This window comes from Anabrus simplex, chromosome 6 (assembly GCF_040414725.1).
Source record: "Anabrus simplex isolate iqAnaSimp1 chromosome 6, ASM4041472v1, whole genome shotgun sequence".
Lineage (NCBI taxonomy): Eukaryota > Metazoa > Arthropoda > Insecta > Orthoptera > Tettigoniidae > Anabrus > Anabrus simplex.
The window spans coordinates 243,041,284-243,065,393 of record NC_090270.1 but is presented as its reverse complement, the minus strand read 5'-3'; the positions used below and the strand labels follow the sequence as shown (position 1 = coordinate 243,065,393).

General features: G+C 40.9%; 1 protein-coding gene across 1 annotated transcript in view; it reads right to left on the bottom strand.

Annotated features, from left to right (window-relative positions):
- LOC136875689 (tachykinin-like peptides receptor 86C) overlaps positions 1–24,110 on the bottom strand; it is a 554,249-nt gene that overhangs the window by 32,218 nt on the left and 497,921 nt on the right. Inside the window, exon 6 of the mRNA XM_067149244.2 lies at positions 20,048–20,244. Coding sequence (XP_067005345.2) covers positions 20,048–20,244 — 197 coding nt within the window. The remainder of the gene's footprint in view (positions 1–20,047; positions 20,245–24,110) is intronic.

The window sequence follows — 24,110 nt, the reverse complement described above, 5'->3', positions numbered from 1 at the left end:
CCTGAAGTCTTGTCCCATTGCACAAATTAGGTGGGCTGAGATTGCGCATGAGTATGATTGGTGCGCCGATCTTTAAGGTAATTTTGTGCGATGGAAGCCCCGGAGCCGTTATAGAATTCAGGAACTCAGGAGGATAGTGAACTGCGTCGTCAGAGTTGATTACTTGATTGACAGACGTATAAACTGTCTCCTCGCCGTGGAACATTGTGAGGATAGTCGAATTAATGTACGCTGCTTGTTCATTAGTTGGAGTTAAGATCGCTCTGCAGCAGAGCCATGAGATGGGTTTGCTCCTAATATTTTCTACGTCCGGGTACACCGATGAAATGAGAGCTTCAAGGTTAGAAAGCGACAAACAAAATTCATCAGAAAGAGTAATGATCCCGTTACTGTCTCCCAGTGAGCCGTTCCCAATCGACAACAATATTTCAGTGAATGTATGTATGTTTTCATCACCACCTAGATGTACCCTCATATTCTGTGTCAGAGACAGTGTTTTGATATTTGGCCAAAGTGATGATCTCCTTAATGAAGCGTTCACTTCATCTGCTCTGCTCCCTCTTGGAACAACCGGTAACGTTTGACGAAAATCACCAGAAAAGAGGATAGGGACACCTCCAAAGAAGTTATCACTGTTTCGGATGTCCCGCAGTGTTCGGTCAACTGCTTCAATCGCCTTTCTGTGAGCCATAGTGCATTCATCCCAAATTATAAGACTGCAGTCTTGCAGAACCTTGGATATGTTACTTTGTTTTGTGATGTTACATATTGGTGACTCTGTGCAGTCAAGATCTATAGACACTTTAAACATCGAGTGAGCAGTTTTGCCACCGGGTAAAAGAGTGGCTGCGATCCCCGAAGAGACTACTTCTACAGCAATCTTACTATCCTGTCTGATCTTAGACAACAGTAAGTTAATCAGGAATGTTTTTCCAGTTCCGCCCGGAGCGTCTAAGAAAAACATTCTACTTTCCTTATTTCTAACACAGTTTAATATTTCCCGATATACTACAGTCTGTTCATCTGTAAGTTTTGGTTCATTTAATAGAACAAAAGAACTTAATGCTTCTTTAACGTAATTTGTTTCCCTGAGATAGTCAGCATTTAACGTTTGTAAGATCTGAGGGGAAGGAAGGCCGTAAATGTTCAAAGGCTGACCGCCAATCGATAGAACGTATTCTTCGAGGTCTTGAAGACATCTGTCTTCCACATGGGCGATCATTTCATGAGCAGTACCGTCGTTACAGCGGGAAAGTTGTCGTAAGAAATCTTCTGCTAGGCTCTCCTTATATTTGTTCCACAGATACAACGGATCAGAGAGACTGCAAAAGACTAACAATATGCCAAAAAGCCGGCGAAGTTTTGCTGGGCTTTGTGAAACTATCGCCTCCTTCAGTGTCTCTTCCCATTGAGAGTCATCCAGGAGTAATCCATGGGCTTTGCATGCACTCCGATATGTAGGGTGAAGTATGCCATTGACGGTGCGAAGGTCAGTGAAGGATGTTGGTCCCCTGACAGTGAACAGAAGCATGCGTAAATAGAAGCACTCGGAATTATTAGGATGGACTGCATACACTCGGCTAATTACGTGCTGCTTTCTAACGCCCGAAAATGCCACCACAGGTACTCCTTTCTTTCTTCTTACAAAGGTACCTTGCTGTTTGTTATACGTATAGTAAGAGGGAACGTCTTCATACAACAGTGTCTTAGCAAAATCATCTGTCTGACATAAGTTAAGGAATGCCATTAAGGTGGTGTTACGTGGATTTTCTACTATGTCATGAGCCGTTTCTGCAGTAAAGACAATTCTTTGAAAATTTTGTAGATGAACATCTAAATGCATTACTGGAGGATACCTTTCATGGATAGGAAATGAAAGAATTCGCCAAACTGCTTCTGAGCTGGATATGTACCTTCCGCTCTGATACTGGCACACTTCATCATTTTTGTCTTGCAAACCTAAGACTGCCTGATCGCTTCCTTTGTTGATGTACTTACAGATGTATTTGATGGACTTAACACTGCTACAGTATTCAACATTGATGTGTGTTTTGAATACCCTAGACAAAACAGGACAGTATGGCACTATCCATCTATTATCCACTTCCATATCCTGTCCATTTATCATAAGGCGTGCAGTGAAGCCACCCATAGAAGGAATCCTGCGCTTGTAGGATGGGTACCCATCGTTCCCTGTGACAGTTTCATTGACGAATGCTCGTGGGTATCGTTCTGAGCATCGTCCACCTTTCATACATGGTGAGCCTACGTTGAAAGAGCCGCATGGTCCATGGACCGTGTGACATTTAACTATGTTAAAAAGCTGTGGATCTTTATCAGGATCTGGAAATTCAGCACTAATAACCTTATCAATATCGACGGGTCGTATCTTGTCCTCAAGCCATAATAATATGTGGGCGCGAGGCAAGCCACGCTTTTGCCTTTCAACAGAGTACATAAAACAAAGAGTTGGCCCAAATATTTGTTCTCTGGTTAGTAAGTTCATGAGAGATTTTAATTTCATGTGAAATACACGTGTAATAATGTCGTGACGATCATTCGCTGACTGACCATTATATACGGCATTACCAATTTCTTCCCATTTTTGATTAGTTGTAGCTGTAATAAAAAGATCTGGACATGAGTATTTTCGCACATAACAGAGTGCATCTTGAGATCGCTCGTGCATATATCGGGGTCCTCCAGTGAAAGTGGACGGTAAAATGACTAACCGTCCCAAATCTGCCATGTTACCCTCGTCCTTCCTCAGGGCGTCTTTAAGGTGAATGTAGCTCTCAGCCCTTAATTCCCTTTGGTGTGTTCTGATATAGACTAACTTTTCAGTCTCTATTTTAGCATACATGTCTACCCAGAACTGATTGGACAGTTGACGGTAACAATGTAAGTAGTTTACCTCGCCTTGTCTTATCATTATACGATAAGAATAAAACTGAAGAGAAGATATTTTCTTGAGAGGGGTCTTTAGTTCTCCGGTTCGTGGGTCTACGTGGTACAGTAGGAAGTGGTAGCCATCATCTCCACAAGGGAACATCAGGGGATATTGAAGAGCGTCGTATGATCGGTGGGTTTCAGATATTCGTCTCAGGCCCTGGTCTCTTGTCCGAAGCACGATGTCTCGCTTATCACATTCGTGTCCAACCAATATGACAGCTATCTCGTTTGTTGTCGGCTGATTATAACAGCCTCTGTGCTCACCAGCAGGAACTCGGTCGGCGTGGATCACAATCTTGTGGGTGTCACCGTCCGGCATTGTCTCTAGAGTTGTCTTCAGTTCCTTGACATATGGGTTCACATCATGTAACATGCCCTGCAAATCATTAACTAAATGGGTTTTTAAATTTGGTATTATTGCTGTTCTTTGATCTACCTGTGCTTTGTGGTCTGCAATGAAATATATTTGAAGATATTTAGAATTTTCATTGTTTGCAGGGAGAAGTGAACCTATTAAGTGGTATACTTGTCCTTGAATTTTGAATGTTGGCATAAAATTTCCTTCCACTACTTTAGTAGCTCCGAAGCTTGTCATTTGGAATGCGCTGTTGTAGGCTCGCACAAACTGAAGGAAATGGCGAGAGTCAGTATGCGTCCCATTTAACAGAGAAATAAGAAGTTCCGGTAGAGGAGTTAGATGATTTAATTTAATTTTTCCGGAAGAGCAGCACATTCCCTCTGGCTCTTGCTTCCATTTGAGAGCCCTACAGAAAGGGCACACTTTACTCAAAGACCCTATATGGGCTCTTGGATGGTAGTCGATAAGAGGGTTATAAGCATATGCACTTCGCTGCTTTTCATGCCATGGAATCATATTAGGACACCTAGATTCAATTGACGTTGAATGTAATTCTCTAACATTGGCATGTCTCACTCTATCTTCATCTAACCGTCTGAGATATTCATCAGTGGTCTCTGATGTACGTCTTTCTGCTGCACGTTGTCTTTTCTCTTCCTGCTGGACATTTTGCATTTCGTTTAACGATGCGTAGGTACTTCGTCGTTGTGTTAACGCCTGAGAATATTCCTCCGCAGTTAGGTTTTCGCGTATGAGGGAATGGTGCTGTCTGTCATGCTCCATTCGAGCCGTCCGCTGATCCTCTGATTCTGTTTCTCTTAAACGCATCTGTCTAAATCTTTGCGATCTGAGTCTTGCCTCGCGGTCTGAAGCAGTCTCAGAAGCCCTAGATGTGGACTGGCGTGCTCTCTGTGAGCGAAGCCTGGCCTCGCGCTCAGAAGCAGTCTCCGAATCACGGTCAGTGCTCTTCCTCAGTCTGTCTGCATTGAGTCTGGCTTCGCGGTCTGAAGCAGTCTCAGACGCCCTAGATGTGGATTGGCGTGTTCTCTGTGAGCTAAGCCTGGCCTCGCGCTCAGAAGCACTCTCCGAATCACGGTGAGTGCTCTTCCTCAGTCTGTCTGCACTGAGTCTGGCCTCGCGGTCTGAAGCACTCTCAGACGCCCTAGATGTGGGCTGGCGTGTTCTCTGTGAGCTAAGCCTGGCCTCGCGCTCAGAAGCAGTCTCCGAATCACGGTGAGTGCTCTTCCTCAGTCTGTCTGCACTGAGTCTGGCCTCGCGGTCTGAAGCAGTCTCGGAAGCCCTCAATATCTTCACATTTTTAGCTTTTGATAAGGACCGTCCAATGTTAATTCGCTTCCTAGCAGGCATGGTCAAAGGAACAGTCACAAAAGTGTCGAAACCCAATCAGTAACTCTGTAATGGGCAGCAAAGTGCATGTGGTGGTGATTATTTTCTGTTGGTGACGGTGGTGCTGGTGATTATTGTTTTAACAGGACGTACAACGGGGCAACTATCCTCTATTAACACTAATCAGAAGAAAACTGAAAGAGATCCGATACTTGGAAGAATGAAGTTATCGGCAAAATAAAGGGAAGGGCCGCAATGAGCTCGAAAATAACAAAAACAGAAACCCCTCCCAGAGCAGAAACTGGGAAGGCAGGAAGTACTAAGGGGTAATAGTCAACAAAATAGAGGTAGTTGTGATTATTGTTTCGAGAGGTAGTACAAATGCGCAACAATCTTCTGTTAACACTAATCAGAACGAAATATGAAGAGATGCGATACTTCGAAGAATGAAGATATCGGAAAAGGAAGATAAAGTCCACAAAGGGGTTAAAAATCGCAATCAGCAACAGAATTGAAATGGCCGTATTGGTGATTGTTTCAAAAGGAAGGACAACTCCTCAACAATCCTGCCTTATCACTAATCAGAATGAAATTGAAAGAGATCCGATACTTCGAAGAATGAAGATATCGGCAAAAGAAAGGGAAAGGCCGCAAAATGCTTCCAAATAACAACCACAAACCCCGCCCAGAAGAGAATTTCAGATGCAGCGGTTCCCAATGAAATTAGAGTATCCGAAAATTTCTAAAGTGGAAATAAATTAACGTACCGTCGCAACGCTTCTGAAACAGGAAACAATATTTCAGATATTTTTAAACGCAACAACTGACATGAACACTCACATAGATATGTTAACAATCTCAGTTAGAAAGTAACAATGTAATACAGAGAAGAACTAAGCGCCACCAGTGTGAATACCATTAAGCAATCAAGTTCCTTTTGCTCAGAGCAATATTGATTTCGGTTACGCTTATCGACATGGATGATATAGACTGCTGAAGCTGACCGAAGTAGCTGTTGCCTGTGACTCACGGGTGGCCCAGATTGGTTGCGCAGTAGATGTTGGTTTTCCCCACAGGAGCACCGTGACTGTGTAGCACACAACCGCACGTGTATCTTATTTCTTTGTTTATAACTGTCTCTCTTATAAAGGAAAGATTTCCATGTAACATCTGTACGTAATTTCTTTCCTTATATTGCTGTTGGTGTATATAATGGCCTACTGTATTTTGCGTAGCGTGTGTATCGTAGTTCGTTTCTGTGAACCGCCTGTTGCGTGGTGAAGGTGGGAGGGGGGGGGGGGAGGAATATATCCGGGTTATTCCCTGCCTGTCGTAACAGGTGACTGAAATCGCCCCAGGGGTCCTTAACTTGGCAGGGTGGGCTCGCGACCACGGACCCTTAAGTGCACTTACTTATGCCACGCTCCTCACTTTAGCTATATTATCCGAACTTCCGTGGTCTATTCTTGTTCTTTGCAGACCCCGACGGCATTAGAACATTCGAGGCCTCATTTCCACGCCCTTCGCGGATAACTTAATTTCGGAAGAGTCGGATTCCTTCCATTTTTGTCACTGATTACTGTTAATATAGGATGGTTGCCCAGTTGTAGTTCCTCTTGAAACAAAAATCAGCACCATCACCACTCTCTTCTCTCATCCGACTTGTGTTCTTATGTTTGAGAGATCTCGGGAGTTGGCCCAATTTTAAGATCGTATGCCGTTCCTGAGGCCAACCGAATGTGGAGGATTGTATTGAACAATTACGCCTTTCTGCTGGGATTCAATCAATCAATCAATCAATCAATCAATCAATCAATCAATCAATCAATCAATCAATCAATCAATCAATCAATCAATCAATCAAACAATCAACATACATACGGAGTAATTAAGGAAGAAAATAATAGTTAAGAAATCTGACATTAATGGAAAGTAGATTATAGTAACTGAGGAGAGTCGGATGACGACAAATATGTAAATACCAAGTGAATGTATTGCTCTTACTTATGCCCCTCAATAAATTATGCTGGTGTGAGTTATGGATATAAGAAAGCCGTAACAGAGGAGCAAATTAGGCGCAGGGATTCTTAGGTAAACAGATAAGATTACTAATGGTGTTATTACTGAAGCTGTTCGAGGACGGTTATAACCTCCAACGATATTCCGCCATTATTCCGCAGAATGGCCGATTGACACCTCTCTTGGCTTCTACCCAAGGAACAACCACGAATTTAAAGGCATGATGAGGACAATGGCAATACATTACTTCCCTGCTGGCATGCAGTCAGAGACGTTGCCATGGTAACCTGTAGGTTCGTTGTCGGTCTGTCGGTCACTCAATGCAGAGCATGGTACCAGCAGAAAATTGTAAATTTCTCCGTCATGTGAAGAGTAAGGTAAATTATGAACATAACGAAAGTTGTTTATAATGAAGAGACGTTTCACGTACGGTAAACGAAGTTTACAGAAAATCAATAGTATAAGAGAAAATGGAGGAAAACCATTTTTCCTATAAACCCCCCATCTATTGAAATATTTTAAAATGACATGCACATAGAAACCTTCCCCGGGATGAGTATACTCTAAATATGAAGTTTGGTTGAAATCTATCTAGACGTTTCGACGTGATGGTGGAAAAACCATTCTGGTTTTCCTATAAACCCCCCGTGTATTCAAAGATTTTAAAATGATATGCATATTGAAACCTTCCCCGGGATGAGTATACTCTAAATATGAAGTTTGGTTGAGATCTATCCAGCCGTTTCGACGTGATGGTGGAACAGACAGACAGACAAACAGACAAACAAACAGACACGAAACGTAAAAACCACCGATTCGGTCTTGAGTTGACCTAAAACGGATAAATATCTGAAAAATTGGCAAAACAAAAGAAATTACAGACAGCGGACCCCCCACAATTTTATTTATATAGATTACACTTCAAGGAAATGCCTTAGTCCATGTTAATGTATTTTATAATAATTTTATAAGAAAATAAGGCATTGCGAATTAGACCCACTGATTATGCTAAATTTATAATATGTAACGTCCTCATTTGTTTTCAATTCTAATCAGCGGATATATTTTAAAATGTCAATTGTTATTACATTTCGTTTCACCTCGAACCATTAGGAGCTGATGACCCAGATGTTAAGCCCCTATAAACAACAAGCATAATCATCATTTCTACACAGTGTACAACACGTGGTTTCAGTTTTTTTAAGGTATGCATAGTAGTACTTCCTCATATCCGAGGCTGCCTCCAAACAAAGTATACACCACCTAAAAGAGTGTAACAGAAAAATAAAACAATCTAATAATCACATTTAGTTGTTTCACGAGGTTATCTCGGCCGTCGTAAGTCCTTGTTGCTGCCTGGTGTCTTCTGGTAGTGACACACAAGATCATTCTGCAATTTTCACGCGTAAATAAACTTCCTTCTTGGGTTGCTAAAAGTGCAGAACATTTTTCAGTGGATATTTCCACTCTTGCAGGTATACTAATGACGCACAGCCTACAGTTGTAACTAGCAGACTGAAATGCAGTCAATAAACTAGATGAATCGTATTAATGCTTCACCGAGCGAGTGGCTAAGCGATTTTGCACAGGTAGCTGTCAGCTTGCATTCGGGGTAGATAGTGGATTCGAACCGCACTGCCGGCGGCTCTGAAGATGATTTTCCGTGGAACTTACTAGGAAACTGAATCTAGCAAAGAAGTCAGCTAAGGACAACATGACGGCAAGCATAACTGGCTGTCATACAAATTTTAGTGAAAAAAATGGAAGAGTAGTATAGGAGCTTTAAGGCAGAAACAGGTTCCAAGAAGGATACTTCAGGAATCATTAATGAACAAGGGGAGTGTGTATGCGAGGATCTTCTATAGGCAGATGTATTCAGTCAGCAGTATGTAAGGATTGTTGATTACAATGATAATGTCCAGATAGAGGAGGTGACTAATACTAAAAAAGTATTGTAATTTACCTATGGCAACAATGACATTTACAGTAAGATACAAAATTTGAAAACTAGAAAAGCAGCTCGAATTGATAAGGTTTCGGGGGATATACTAAAGAGAATACCATATATGAAGTACTCTTTTGGTTATTGTTTGCATGAAGGAGCTGTACCAAATGAATGGAGAGTTGCTATAGTATCCCCTGTGTATAAAGGAAAGGGTGATAGACATAAAGCTGAAAATTACAGGCCAGTCAGTCTAACATGCATTCTATGTAAGCTTTGGGAAAGCATTCTTCCTGATTATATGAGACATGTGTGCAAAATTTAATAACTGGTTTGATAGAAGGCAGTTTTGATTTAGGAAAGGTTATTCCACTGAAGTTCAACTTGTAGGATTCCAGCAAGTTATTGCAGATATCCTGGAATCAGGAGGTCAAATTAACCTATCTAAGGCGTTTGATAGGGTAGATCATGGGAGACTACTGGCAAAAATGAGTGCAATCGGACTTGACAATTGAGTCACTGAATGGGTGGCTATGTTTCCAGAAAATAGAACTCAGAGAATTAGAGTAGGCGAAGCTTTATCTGTCCCTGTAATAATTAAGAGGCAGTATTATTGGACCTTTATGTTTTCTTATATATATCAATGATACATGTAAAAAAGTGGAATCAGAGAAGGCTTTTTGCAGATAATGTCATTCTGTACATTGTAATAAATAAGCTACAAGATTTTGAGCATCTGAAAAATGAACTCGATAATATTTTGAGATGGACAGGGGATAATGGTTTGGTGATGAACGGGGTTAAAAAGTCAGGTTGCAAGCTTTACAAATAGGAAAAGTCCTTTTCGCTTTAATTACTGCATTGATGGAGTGAAAGTTCATTTCGCGGATCATTGTAAATACCCTAGTTTTTAATATAAGGAAATACCTTCATTGGGGTAATCATATAAATATGGTTGAAAATAAAGGGTACAGATCTCTGCACATGATTATGAGGGTATTTGGGGTTGTAGTAGTGATGTAAAGAGAGGACATATAAGTCTCTGGTGAGACCCCAACTAGAGTATGGTTCCAGTGTATGGGACCTTCACCAGGATTACTTGATTCAAGAACTGGAAAAAATCCAAAGAAAAGCAGCCTGACTTGTTCTGGTTGATTTCCGACAAATGAGTAACGTTACAAAAATGTTGCAAAGTTTCTGGCTGGGAAGACTTGAGAGAAAGCAGACGAGCTGCTCGTCTAAGTGGTATGTTCCGAGCTGTCAGTGGAGGGATGGCGTGGAATAACATCATTGGACGAATAAGTTTGAGTGGTGTCTTTAAAAGTAGGAAAGATCACAATATGAAGACAAAGTTGGAACACAAGAGGACAAATTGGGGCAAATATTCATTTAGAGGAAGGGGAGTTAGATATTGGAATAACTTACCAAGGGAGATGTTCAATAAATTTCAAATTTCTTTTAAATCATTTAAGAAAAGGCTAAGAAAACAAAGATAGGGAATATGCCGCCTGGGCGACTGCCCTAAATGCATATCAGTAGTGATTGATTGATTCCCTCCTCAGCCATCCGCAAAATGGTTTTCCTTGGTGTCCCACCTTTCCAGGCTAATACCGGGATGGTACCTAACTTAAGGCCACGGCCGCTCCCTTCCCCGTGCCCTGTCCATCCCTTCAATCTTCTCACGCCCCAGAAGGGACCCTTCCGGCCTAGCAGGTGAGGTTTCCTTGGCGAGGTACTGGTCCTTCTCCCCGGTTATATCCCCTGACCAAATGTCCCACGCTCCAGGAGGAGACAGAGGTGGGATCCCTCGCCGAGTCCCGAGAAAAATAACCTTGGAGGGTAAACGAATTAAATAATGAAAATGTATACCCCATTTATATTGTATATCGCTAATACAGGCCATGAACAACTCGAGTTTGTGTAGTATCATTCTAAGAAAATAATATAAATTACTATTGGCCAGCGCAAAATATCGCTACTAGGTTATTGTGGCTTATCAAGCCTTTCATTTGCATAGCACCGCTCCTTTTTGCTGTGTCAGACTTACTACACAGTGTACAATAAAACGCACTTTTATTTTCTCTAAGGTCATATGTGTGGGTTTAGCTTATCAGCAACAATTCTCTACAGAACTGTATGAACAAATACATACACGACCACATAGAGAATTATTTATACTATCGTAATCTGTTTCAAAATGTTATCTCTGCAGCATTTATCAGATACTGATCATGAATGATCGCGAATCATTAAGAGACATCTGTTTGTGTGTGTTCGACGATTATATGTTATTAACTTTCCGTATCATAGTAAAATCTTCATGACAACGTATCTGCCTGCTATATATAGATTTTTAAATATATATTTAGATACAATCGTTTCCTAAGTGTGTTGAGTATGGTTATGGGCCCTGTAATTCGTAAGTATCTCGTTATGAAACGAACGGTTGACAATTGTTTCAGCAGAATTTCTGTTTGCTTAACTGACATTATATTACATGAAAATATTACAACATAATTTTCACAACACAGGATATAATTGAAAGAAGTAGCAATTTAGTATTAAGCTATAAATTATTTCATGATGAAGATGATGATGATGATGATGATGATGACGACTCCTGGTTTTTTAAGAATCCGAACAGTCACAGTCGTGTTTGATACGACTTCCGCCTTCCTCAAATTACCGGTATTTGATTTTTCCATTTTTGTCTGTTTGAAGTAATCATATATTTGGTTATAATTGAGGGAATATGCCGCCTGGGCGACTCCCCTAAATGCAAATCAGTAGTGATTGATTGATTCCCTCCTCGGCCATCCGAAAAATGGTTTTCCTTGGTGTCCCACCTTTCCAGGCTAATACCGGGATGGTACCTAAGATCAGTCAGTGGATCAAGTTCTTTCATTTGAGCTCTTACCTATTCAAATTGGTTGATTCTTGGGAATGTTATGAGTGCACATTCAATTAGACGTCTCATTTCTTCAACATTTTTTCTCATTGAAGCAATCATATCTTTCGTTCTAATTGAGGTACGCAGTTGGTTTTGGTCTAAAAATACTCAGTAGATCAAGCGCTTCTCTTTTGAGGTAATAACTACTTAACTTGGTGGATTATGAGAAAAGTTATGAGTACATTTGTCTCCATGACGAAGATTCTTGAAGGACTTTTTAACAGTTTGGAGTGTAGTGTTGTTCCAAGGAAAGTTTAATTCAATTTCTTTGTGTGATGTACTTTCGAATGTTTTGTTGACATAATATTACATTCTATTACCATAGCAGATCATGTGCTTTATTTCATTAACTTGAAACTTGGCAAATACATCCGTGAGGATAGTAACGAACAACACCATTCTTTGTATATTGCGGGCGGAGCCAGCGGGAAACTGCTAGTTTGTTTTATACTGTTTTCAGGGAAAAATGAATGCCATGCTATTATTGAATTTTCGTCCTTGTCCTCTGGCACATAGTAGATGTCTCACGAGACCTGTGCCTAGTTTTATGTGTCGTGTTTGTGCAATATACATCCCACCGGGTAACTCCATCTTTCCCTATTTCGTACCATTTGGTCAGAATTTGCAACAACATGTTCCGTTTCAATTCCCGCAGGCACACTTTCGTATGTTTTCTTCAATTCTTTCAACTTTAACCACTGCAGCTCTCTCTTGTTACCATATGAACCTTCACCTGCTTCTTCCTTCCTGTTCATCTTCCTTTCAACTTCATCCTAACATTGTAACATTTTTCGTGCATTCTCGTCACCCATAGTTCAATGTATTCCCATAGTCAATATACTTACAAAACTCAACAATGCTAGACATACCAACGTAAAAAGGCGCAAAGTGAGGGAAAGTTTCACAGAACAGGAATCATTACAACAATGCACCGCAAACTAAAACAACGGAACTTCACCAATAAGGAACAGTTTCAGACTGATGTGGAAAATAAGAAACTTGGAATACCTAGAAGGGTATACACGTGCGCAAAACCAGTGCGACCGAGCTCGATAGCTGCAGTCGCTTACGTGCGGCCAGTACCCAGTAATCGGGAGATAGTGGGTTCAAGTCCCACTGTCGGCAGCCTTGAAGATGGTTTTCCGTGGTTTCCCATTTTCACACCAGGCAAATGCCGGGGCTGTACCATAATTAAGGCCACGGCCGCCTCCTTCCAACTCCTAGGCCTTTCCTATCTCATCGTCGCCATAAGACCTATCTCTGTCAGTGCGACGTAAAGCAAAAAAAAACACCAGTGCGGATTGGGACATGACGAAATCAATGAATGAAGGATTCCCTCACCACGCTCTCCGAGCCTAGTTAATAAATTAATGTATGTTCTACTAATTTGTAATAATATATCCTACACTAAGACGAATGTGTCTGCTCCCAAGTGTCAAATGTCTATTTTACCGAATTCTCTGTTCGACCTTATCTACAATTCGGTCTTTATATTCTCTTCCACATATTTTTATAATATTACCGGGTGATATAAAATATATTGTAAAGTTAATGTTATTTTATAATACTGTGATTGGCTTGTTTCAGCAATGTAACAAAAGCAATTTCCGGCCAGTGTGCTAGTGAATTGCCTTGCACCAAATGCTACCAGAATAAACGATGTAATGAGAATGAAATCGATTGGTTATTAAGTACTTCACTTTCACTTTTAACTGTTATTATGCTTGTTCGAACCAATTTGCTAATCCATTACAGACAGTAATTTGCCCATATATGCCTACCAGCTAACAGGAACAACCTTTTGTGAGCAACACATTGTCAGGTTCTGCTCTCAAAGCTCTAATACATTCATACTAACAGATCCCTGCTAAATCACGCTATAATTTTTGTTCTAATAACGACTTTTTGTTCTAATAACGACTTTTTGTTCTAATAACGACAGTTTCGTATTATGGAATGCAGTCAATTTTACGCACTTACACTAAAAATTACAGGACGATATTTTATTTACGAATAATGCTAGTTCTACGAGGTAGAAAGTATGGGCTTCTACACCCGATATTACAAGGAAATTCAAGAGGCAAGCGAGGATCAGGTAGACCACCGATGTCATGGCTTCAAAATATCAAAGACTGGATTTGCATCAACAACATCGAACAACCCTTCAAGTTGGCTAAAGAAAGGATGCATTCTCCAGAGTGATCACCAACGTCTGGGGGACAGGGTATGGCACTTGAAGAAGAATAAGGCTCGTTGATAATAATATTTACTTTCCATTAAATCCTCTCTCCGTTCCTTAAATCGTTTACCATCCACGGTTGGTTTCTCCCTCGGACTCAGCGAGGGATCCCACCACTGTCGCCTAAAGGGCAGTGTCCTGGAGCGTGAGATATTTGGTCTGGAGTACGACTGTAGAGGAGAACCAGTGACCAGCCCAGGTGACCTCACCTGCTTTGATGAACGGGGGCCTTGTTGGGGCATGGGAAGATTGGAAGGGATAGACAAGGAAGAGGGAGGGAAGCTGCTGTGCCATTAACTTAGGTTCCATCAAGGCATTTGTCTGGAGGAGAAGTGGGAAACCACGGAAAATCACCTTGAAGATGGCTGAAGTGAGAATCGAACACCCCTCTACTCGGCTGTCCTCTCGAGGCTGAGTAGACCCTGTTCCAGTCCTCTTACCACTTTTAAAATTTTGTGGCAGAGCCGGTAATCAAACCCGGACCTCCAGGGAGGGCAGCTAATTACACTAACCACTACCCCACAGAGGCGGACAATATTCACTTTTCATGGAATTATTTTGATTGATGTTGTTGTTTTGTTACGTAATTTAAGTTTTGTCCGCCTCTGTGGTGTAGTGGTTAGTGTGATTAGCTGCCCCCCCCCCACGGAGTTTCGGGTTCGATTCGCTTCCCTGCTAGGAAGTTTGATAAGTGATACGAGGGCTAGAACTGGGTCCATTCAACCTCTGGAGGTCAAATGAGTAGAGGGGTATCGATTCCCTCCTCAGCCATTCTCGAAGTGGTGTTCGGTGGTTTCCCACATACCCTCCAGGCAAATTCCGGGATGGCACCTAACTTAAAGCCACGGCCAATTCCTTCCCTCTTCCTTGTCTATTTCTTCTGATCTTCTCATCCCAACAAGGCCCCTATTCAGCATAGCAGACGAGGCAGCCTGGGCGAGGTAATGGTCCTCCTCCCCAGTTTTATCACAGACCCAAAGTTTTACGCTATAGGACACTGCTATTGAAGTGGTAGAAGTGGGGTGCCTCGCTGAGTATGGACGAGGAAACAACCCTGGCATTTAAACGGATAATTAAATTATTTTTTGTTTGCTAGTGGTTTAACATCGTGCTAATTCATCAAATATGGTAGGTGACCCAAGGATGGGAAAGCGATAGGATTGGCATGGCAGCGCCGTTTCCTTAATCACGGTACACACCCAGCAGTTGACTGGTGTGAAGATGGGAAACCACGGAAAATGATCTTCAAGGTTACCGGCGGTGGGATTCGAACCCACCATCTCCCGAACGCTAGCTCACAGCTACAGCCAACTCACTCAGTAGTTTATGTTCTAATTTTACTTCGTTCTGGTACTACCGTAAACATGCATTGGCACCGAGATATCTCCGAATTGCAGGAGTATGGATGGAAAGGATGTCTTCTGAATTATGTCAGACTTCTGAGAAAAGATTGGACACTATTAGAAAAAAGTGCCTCCTCACTAAGGGTGAAGAATACCTCGATAATCAACACTCAAACAATACCTTCCAGAAATCAGCATAACAGGTGAAATTATACGTGAGAGGCCTATATTTAGAATGTTGGTGAGCAAACATCATTTTTCTGAAAAACCCAAAAAAAAACGGAAAAACGGAAGAAAGCGAGACGATGAAGCAGTTCTGGGAAGAGAAGGAAGGAAATTCGTCACCTAATAAGTTCAATTGCGCACCATACTTCGACACAACGTTGTGAGAAACAAATGATGCTAATACAGTAATTGAACACTGATCACACATTTTTGGGAACGTCATACAGTCTGGTCTTGAACAATACAAGAGTTGTAATTGTTTTACTGATGTAAGAGTTTGTTAAAATGATGTGCTGCGGATGTGGCTTGACACTCGAACAATTTTATAGAGATTAAAATAGAAATGCAGGTATCTTATTACTACGATATGGACTACAGTGACTTGTGGAATACATCTAGAGGATAAGCATTCGATCATTCCTTTCAGTTTGCAATTTGCTTCACGTCACACTGACACAGATAGGTTTTATGGCGACGATGGGATAGGAAAGGCTTAGGAGTGGGAAGGAAGTGGACGTGGTCTTCATGAAGGCTTGGTGTGAAAATGGGAAACCACGGAATACCATCTTCAGGTCTGCCGACTGTGGAGTTCGAACACACTATCTCCCGGATGGAAGCTTATAGCCGCGTGCCCCTAACCGCAAGGCCAACCATTCCAATCTTCTTCCAGCATTCAGTGACGTTAATAGGAAATAATATTGGTGTTCATGTTCTCCTAAATTGGTACCGGTATCACTTTCTTTAAGGGCCTTCTTGGCCGATGCGGTAAAGGCGTCCTTGGCTCACCTGCAACGACGTAGATCCGACGCCCCGTCAGGAAGTACACATTCAAGAAGCGAGATTTCCAATTTTGGATGCACATATGGCTCTGACGTTCACTCAGTCTGCACCAAAAATGAGTAGGAGCTGACTACTCTACCCAACTAAGAGCCGAGGTTACGGTAGGAAAGCATTTACTTTTCAGTCCTCCAAGGGCCTTCATGACCTTTACGGAGATGACTTTTTGTTTCTTTATTACTCACTTTAATATCAGAGCCGTTAATGGTAACACAGGCAATTTATGTAACACCATGAGCTTCAACAACATTCTGTCTTATCCCTACGTTTGACTACGTGGAAGTGAGTGAGGTATGAGGAATGCCATTCTTATACTGCCCATCATTGCTGCTAATGAATGGTGTCAATGTGTCACTCATAGTTTAGTTTGGTGTGTGAACTTCAGCTTGTTTGAAAGGTGATTGTGTAATAGCAACTCCTGCCTCGATAAGGAAAGAAACAGGAATCTGTCTTACTCCTCATCGCCTAGTGATGTAGATAAAGGGAACTAATATACCTCCTAGGAAGAGTATTGAAGTGAGTTACGTAATATAAATGTAAATGTAATAATGATAAAATTAGTATATAAAAGTGTAAGATATTTAGTATATGTAAATTTATATGAAGGAACTAGGCAAATTTAATGTTCGCCTGTTTAAAATAAATAATGAATTATCTTCCTCATCAATAAATAGAAATATATAAAAATAACCACACTACATCAATAAAGTGTCAATATCATGTAGCGGCCCCTCTCTCCTCGGGAATCGCTCACGCTGGTGCTTCTCTTGACCACCAAGAGAAAGTAGGAGGAGGAATAAACAAGACTTTGTAATTTGGTTATTAGTTATTGTTAAGAAGTTTTGGTTGATATGGTAAATGCGATGTAATCCCAATGTTGAAATTCCAGTAAAGGTTAATAGGAGGGGTAAAAAAGTACCAAAATCGCCTGATAAGATGCAACCCATAAAAAATATAAAAGTTATAAAATATATCAAAGACTGAACCACCCATCAATAATCAACTAAAAACATAGGGGGATTAAAAATACGATCATAAATATAAACTTTAATATTGTAATAATAATCAATCATTTAGGTATAAACCCTAAGAAAGGAGGTAAACCACCAAGAGAAAGTAGAAGGAGGAATAAATAAGACTTTGTAATTTGGTTATTAGTTATTGTTAAGAAGTTTTGGTTGATATGGTAAATGCGATGTAAATCGAGGTCGCAATCTTTGTCGATATGAACTCTCAAAAAAAAATTACGCTGATGGCCTACAGTTTTTACTGTAATAAGAGGGTCTATTGACTCATCAAGTAGATAGAGAAGTCGAAGAGATGGAAGGGCAATGAAAATAAGTGTAATTGCAGGGAGAATTGTTCAAATTACTTCAATTGTTTGTCCTTCAAGTAAATAACGATGTGTAAATTTATTGAATAATAAACTTCCTATAATATAAGCTACTAGAACAGTAATTATTAATAAAATAAAAAGTGTATGATCATGAAAGAAAATTAATTGTTCTATTAGCAGCGGATGCTAAGGCTTGCACTAAGAAGTATTTTAGGGAAGCTTCTGTTGATATAAGGTTTTTTGATTTTGTTAAGATTTATTTTTTTAGTAGATAATTATTGTTTAATAAGATTTATAAGTCTTCAAGGCTATGTGTGATTTATATTTTTAACCTTTCCTCTTATGTTAGCATGATATAAAGTATACACTGCTCTAAAAATGATAATATTAATATAACCATAGATGCTCATTCTAGGGCCCCTTGGTTTCATTCGTGATATAATCCTCATTGACGTCTAGGTTATCTATGCCAACTGATGTTGAAGCGGCTCGAGCTCTAAACAAATTTCCTTGAAACAGGCTAAAAGATTTTTGAATTTTAACTTTACCTTAAGAAAGGTAGAAGCAGCCACATAATTAATTAGGTGCCCATTTTAAAATTAGAATTGGAACTAACCGCATATTTCTGCAAATTCATTCTTTCTTAATCCGTTTTCAGTCCAGGGTTACTTTTTCCCCTGGGACTCGGGAGGGATCCAACCTATACAGCCTCAAGGGCAGTATCCTGAAGCCTGAGACTTTGGGTTATGGATAAAACTGGAGAGGACCAGTACCTCGCCCAGGCGGCCTCACCTGCTATGTTGAACAGGAGCCGTATGGGGGATTGAAAGAGATAGATAGGTAAAAGGGAAGCAAGCGGTCGTGGCCTTAAGTTAGGTACCATCCCAGCATTTGCCTGGCGTAAAAGTGGGAAAGCACGGAAAACCACTTTGAGGATGGCTGAGGTGGGAATTGAAACCCCGTCTACTCAGTTGACCTCCCGAAGATGAGTGGACCTCGTTCCAGTCCTCGTCCCACTTTTCAAATGTTGTGGCACAGCCGAGAATAGAACCCGAGCCTCCGGGGGTGGGAGCTAATCATCCTAACCACTACACCACAGAGTCGGACATTTCTGCACTTACCTATCCTAAATTTCATTATAAGCAACTTTTATCCCAAGGAGAATACACTGGGCAGGTGCCGTTTTAAGTTATTTTGTAACCTAATTTTAAGATTGTTTTCTTTCTTTCTTTCTTTCTTTCTTTCTTTCTTTCTTTCTTTCTTTCTTTCTTTCTTTCTTTCTTGCGAACCGGCCAAACTTAGGACCACGCCAATACCACTTCGCTTCCTTCTAAACATCCCTTCTTCCTTCCTCTTTCTCCACAGTGCCTTCATTCTTTCCGAATGTTGCGCTCTTCTCTCTTCAGTCCATCTTCCCCCTCTGCGCTCTTTCTTTTCTTTAACCAGAACTTTTATGTTGGAAATTCTTTTCTTGAATTTGTCTCTCTCACGACATTCTTCATCTGCAATTCCTAACCTCTTGAGTTCTTCCTTCATCTGCTTGGCATATCCCCCCTGGCTCTTCAAGTAGTATATTTTATTAAAAATTTGTTTTTTTAACCTTGCTGGATCCATTCTGACCATGTGTCCATAGAATCGCAGCCGTCTTTTCCTTATTGTTGTTTCCAGGTCTTCTGTTCTTTTGTATACCTCTTTATTTGATCGTAATCTGTAATTTCCCTCTACCACCCTTGGGCCGTAAATCGTCCTCAATATTCTCCTTTCAATCTTTAGTAGTTTTTCCAGGTTCGTTAGTGTTGCTGTTTCCACCCCCATACAGAATCACTGGTTTTACCACAGTATCATAATGTCTTAGTTTTTAAGATTGTTTATTCAACAACCAAATCAATTTCTGTAGGTTTTATAAGACGGTAGAATATCGGTACTCTCCTCGACAGGAATTCTTAAATGTACTGTAAAAACTGCCGCATTTATCCACCCCCATATACAAGTGAGCTCAAGCAGAATCGAACACACTATCTTCAAAATAAAAATAAAGGTCTTCATTTGCTTAAGTTGCCATCTTAATCATTATCTCTCTATCAAGTGTTCAGTCTGTATATTGGTTTGCAGTAGCTCTCCAGTCGACTATTTTCCGTCTTAAGGCTACGACTGGATAGGAAAGGCCTAGGATTGGTAAGGACGTGGCATTGCCTTAATTAAGGTACATCCCCAGGATTTGTCTGGTGTGAAAAAAGGAAACCACGGAAACCATCTTCAGGACTGCCGACAGTGGGATACGAACCCACTACCTCCCGGATGCAAGCTTACAGCTGCGCGCCCCTAACAATACAGCCAACTTGCCCCGCCTTTCTCTTGAGTTCAGCATTGCTTCCATATTTAACATCTCGCTAATCCTCATATTACAGCTGAATAGCTCCCTCAACTAATTTGCAACCAAAACCTTGCTTAAGGGTAACATGTTTATGTAAGTGAACATACGATGCAGAATTAACTCACCTGTTATTCATCCAATAGTAGATGACCGGGTTAACCATAGCGTTGGCCATGGCGAGCCAATAGAAGGCCAGGTACACATGTTGTACGTATTTGTAACTCGCTATGGAGTTATCATGATACGCATAGATGAAGTAGCCGTGATAAGGCAACCAGCAGAAGGCAAAGATAGACACTACGAAGATGAACATCCTCACCACCTGAAAGACAAAGTTGGCAAATATGAAATATTTTTTCAAATACGGAGAAGAATGAGGATATTTATTTACTGGGTTTTCTATTCAGAAACCGGCCTTTTGTCAAAAACAGTCATAATATTGACAAAAAGAAGAAGACATGTGATATTTGGGTATCGAGATAATTTCGGCTCTTAAATATTCCCTAGAGTATGTGTTGAACTGGATATTAATTTACTGAGATAAGGAATGAAGCTATCTAAACTACGGAATAATAACATACTGAAAAGAAGGTAAGTTGGAGGAAATGGGAAAGGTATTTAATTTATACACGAGGTAAATTGAGCAAAATAAAAACGTCGAATCTTCGTAACTTTAATGTGGGAGTCGTTCTTAATGAAATGGTCGGATAACATACTAGCTGCCAGAGGCGAGGGAAGAAGACAAAGGATAATATGCGCACGGTTAGGGAAGAAGATAAATTTTTAGAGTACGTTTGGTCACCAACAAAACTGTTTGAGAAGGGGCACAAAAGACTGACTGACGGTGTATAATCAGCACAACACAATTTTAGGACATAATTACATAATACTAGCTGAGTTGTTTTATAATTTATAAATTCTGTAGTTACCACCATCATTATCCTTATCAGCAGTAACATTTCCTCTCATGAGAATCGTCACAGGGGGTTCAAGGCAAACATGGTGCCACTTATTTTAATCTGTCTTTCCGACTCCCAACTTCCAGCATTATATTCCGGCCTAGGTCACACCACCTGATATAGTTCCTAATTAGGCCCGGCCCTCACGATCTGCTTTACCTTCAGTATCTGCTTTGGCGATACTACTGTTTCACCTTCTTCATCCTTTTAACATTTTAAAAATATTTCCCCTTATTTCTCCCCACTTTATGAATCTTTATTTACTTCCACACCTTTCTTTGCTTCCGTTACATACTTTTTAGAAATTTGTGTTGCACGTATTTAATTTCCCATCACATTTCTCATTAATCACGACTGAGACTCATATGCCATTATACGTATTTCGTGTGATTTTCAATTATATATTTAGAGTTCAATTTGTTCCACAATTTCCCTCCTTTTGTAGAAGCATTTGTCAGTATTGATGCGTATTGAAAATCGCGTGATTGAAGATTGTAACTAGTGGTAGTGATTACTGTTTTAAGAGGAAGTATAACGGGAAAACCATCCTGTATTAACACTAATCAAAAGGAAAATAGAAAAGGTCCGACACTTCAAAGAATGATATCAAAAAAATTAAGGGAATGGCCATGAAGGGCGTGAAAATGAAGGGCTCCATGAGGTGGTGGTGGTGATTATTTTTATGAGGAAATAAAACTAGACAACTCTCTACTATATAACACTAATCAGAGAGGAGAAATATAAGAGCTCGTGAATCTAATACCATTGGGTAGGAAAAGAAAATGAGCTGACCAATCGTCACCAACCAACGAACGGCGTGAAAGTGAAAGAAACCCTAGGCCTCGGAAACAACTACTATTACTACTACTAAAATATTTTAATTCCTCCCTTGAAGGGGGAGGCGGGCCTCCTAGACGGTGACGCCGTCTCTCCAGCCAGGAGATTTGTATCGGAGAAGGTGAAAGGGTTGGCGGCTGAGATCTTTACCAGTAACTGTCCCGTCCCGGCATTCGCATTAGTGCAGGATAATGGAAAAGCAAGGAAAGCCATTCCCAGGACAGCCAACGGTGGGGTCAAGCCGCTCTCCGTATCGCGAAAACAGAAGCGTAGAGCCGTGGCCACCCCTCTTCTACTCGGTTGGCCGGTCGGAGTGCAGAGCTCTCGGACCACAGACCAACCGTGGCCACTTGTGGGCCGACACCCACTCTGCAACCGCCGACGGACTCATATAACACTATCGGGGTCGAAAGAGAACAAGAGTTGGCCAAGGGAGGTCAGATAGGAAAGAAAAGCGAAGAGACAATCACAAATAAGTACAAGCAATGTCGTTGTCAGTTGCGGTCCCCGCGGTCTCGAACCTATGCATTCTAGATGAAATCCCATAGCGTTCTCCATTTAGCCCCGTATTAGGAAACACAGGTGATACCGTGGGTGTGTTTTACCGATCCCACTCACATGGGGAAATCAGAACACTAATTTGAGGGTGGAACTGCGTAACAGTTTCCAATAACATAAAATCTGATAAAGGAAACTTAAACAAACTCCATCGTGCAACAGCCCCGAAGAGCAGGACCCACCAAGCGACCTGCACTTAGCCCGAAGGCCTGGAGATTATAAGGTGTCGTGTGGTCAGCACGACGAATCCTCTCGGCCGTTATTCTTGGCTTTCTACACCGTCAGATAGATCCTAAATTGTAATGACGTATGTTGAGTGGACCTCGAACCAGCCCTCAGATCCACGTAAAAATCCCTGACCTGGCCGGGAATCGAACCACGGGTCTCCGGGTAAAAGGCAGGCATGCTACACTTACACCGCGGAGCCGGCTCTATGAATCGCTGATACACATACAAAATCCGCCTTCAATATTTTGCTCCATAAATACTGATTCTTCATTACCGGTTTGAGCAGTCGACTGCTAATAGTAAGACTTCTTCAATGTTAGTAAAGAATAGCAAACAATCTCTCATTATTTCCGTGATCACCGGACGTTGATCAATAATTTATCTCTGCCATTGTGTGCAGTATAATACTCACATACTTCTTATACTTTGACACTATTAGTCTGGAAGTTTATTTAACCCGACTGCGTTCACGTATTTTTAATGTAAAACATTTCATACAGGAGAAGGTATTGGTTGTGTTGGAAAATTTTACATCACGTTCTGGCAGTTTTTTGTTGATATATTCAGTTAATTGCAGGGTGTACGTAAACACTCGAAACACCGACATTGAAATGCAAATCTAGAATGTTCAGTCATGAATTCTAGTAATTTCTTCTTCTTCTACCGCACTTCCCTCAACCTGATTGGGTCGTCGGTTGCGAAATGCGGTTGGACACGGTTTTGTGTTACGGCCGGATTTACTTTCTGACGCCAATTCTATCGCCAATCCTATGTATTCACCATTACTTGTTCGCGTATAGTGCTTTTTGTGTGAATATGACAGGAAGTGGGTTGAGACAAGCATGAACACCCAGTCTTCAAATTGCAGGAATTGACCAGACGCGATTAAAATTCTTAACCGGACCGGGAATTGAGCGTGAGACCACATTGAGTCGAAGGGCTCGACTCTGACGATTTACCTGAGAATACGGACGAATTCCTGCACATTGTACTAGGTGTAGTGCCCGTCATTCACAGGACAACCACACAGCATGTGCAAAGTTTTCTAAAACTCACCAGCTATTTTCCATTAATATTCAGGCATGCGGCTTTACTCAGGACGCAGCAGCGGAAATGATTGGCAGCAGAAGAGACAACAAACAATGGTCAATGTGATTTTATTGTTGACCAGTTTTATGAGCTTTCGATTATTATACACCTTCTAATTTTTTTCAAAATATTTATATAAGGCTTTTCATATTTTAGAAAATATTTTGATATTTATATAAATATTATAGGAGATTGTTGTAGGTTAATTAATTAATTAATTTACTGTAATTTTTCTTCCGATTCTGTGATCTTAAGCCATCTAATGTAGGGGAGTACTTCCTTCTGTCATGACCCCCTCATGTCTTATTTTTCAATCCATCGTACCTTTTTGGCGTTTTATCATATTAAAAACTATCTTTACGATTTTGCTTGTCGATATGGACCGATGACCACGCGGTTTTACATCTTAAGACAATCGCGACAAAAACCAACGCCAGCTAATACCTTCTTCTTCTTCTTCTTCTTCTTCTTCTTCTTCTTCTTCTTCTTGGTTTGTTCACCCACCAGGGTCGGTTTT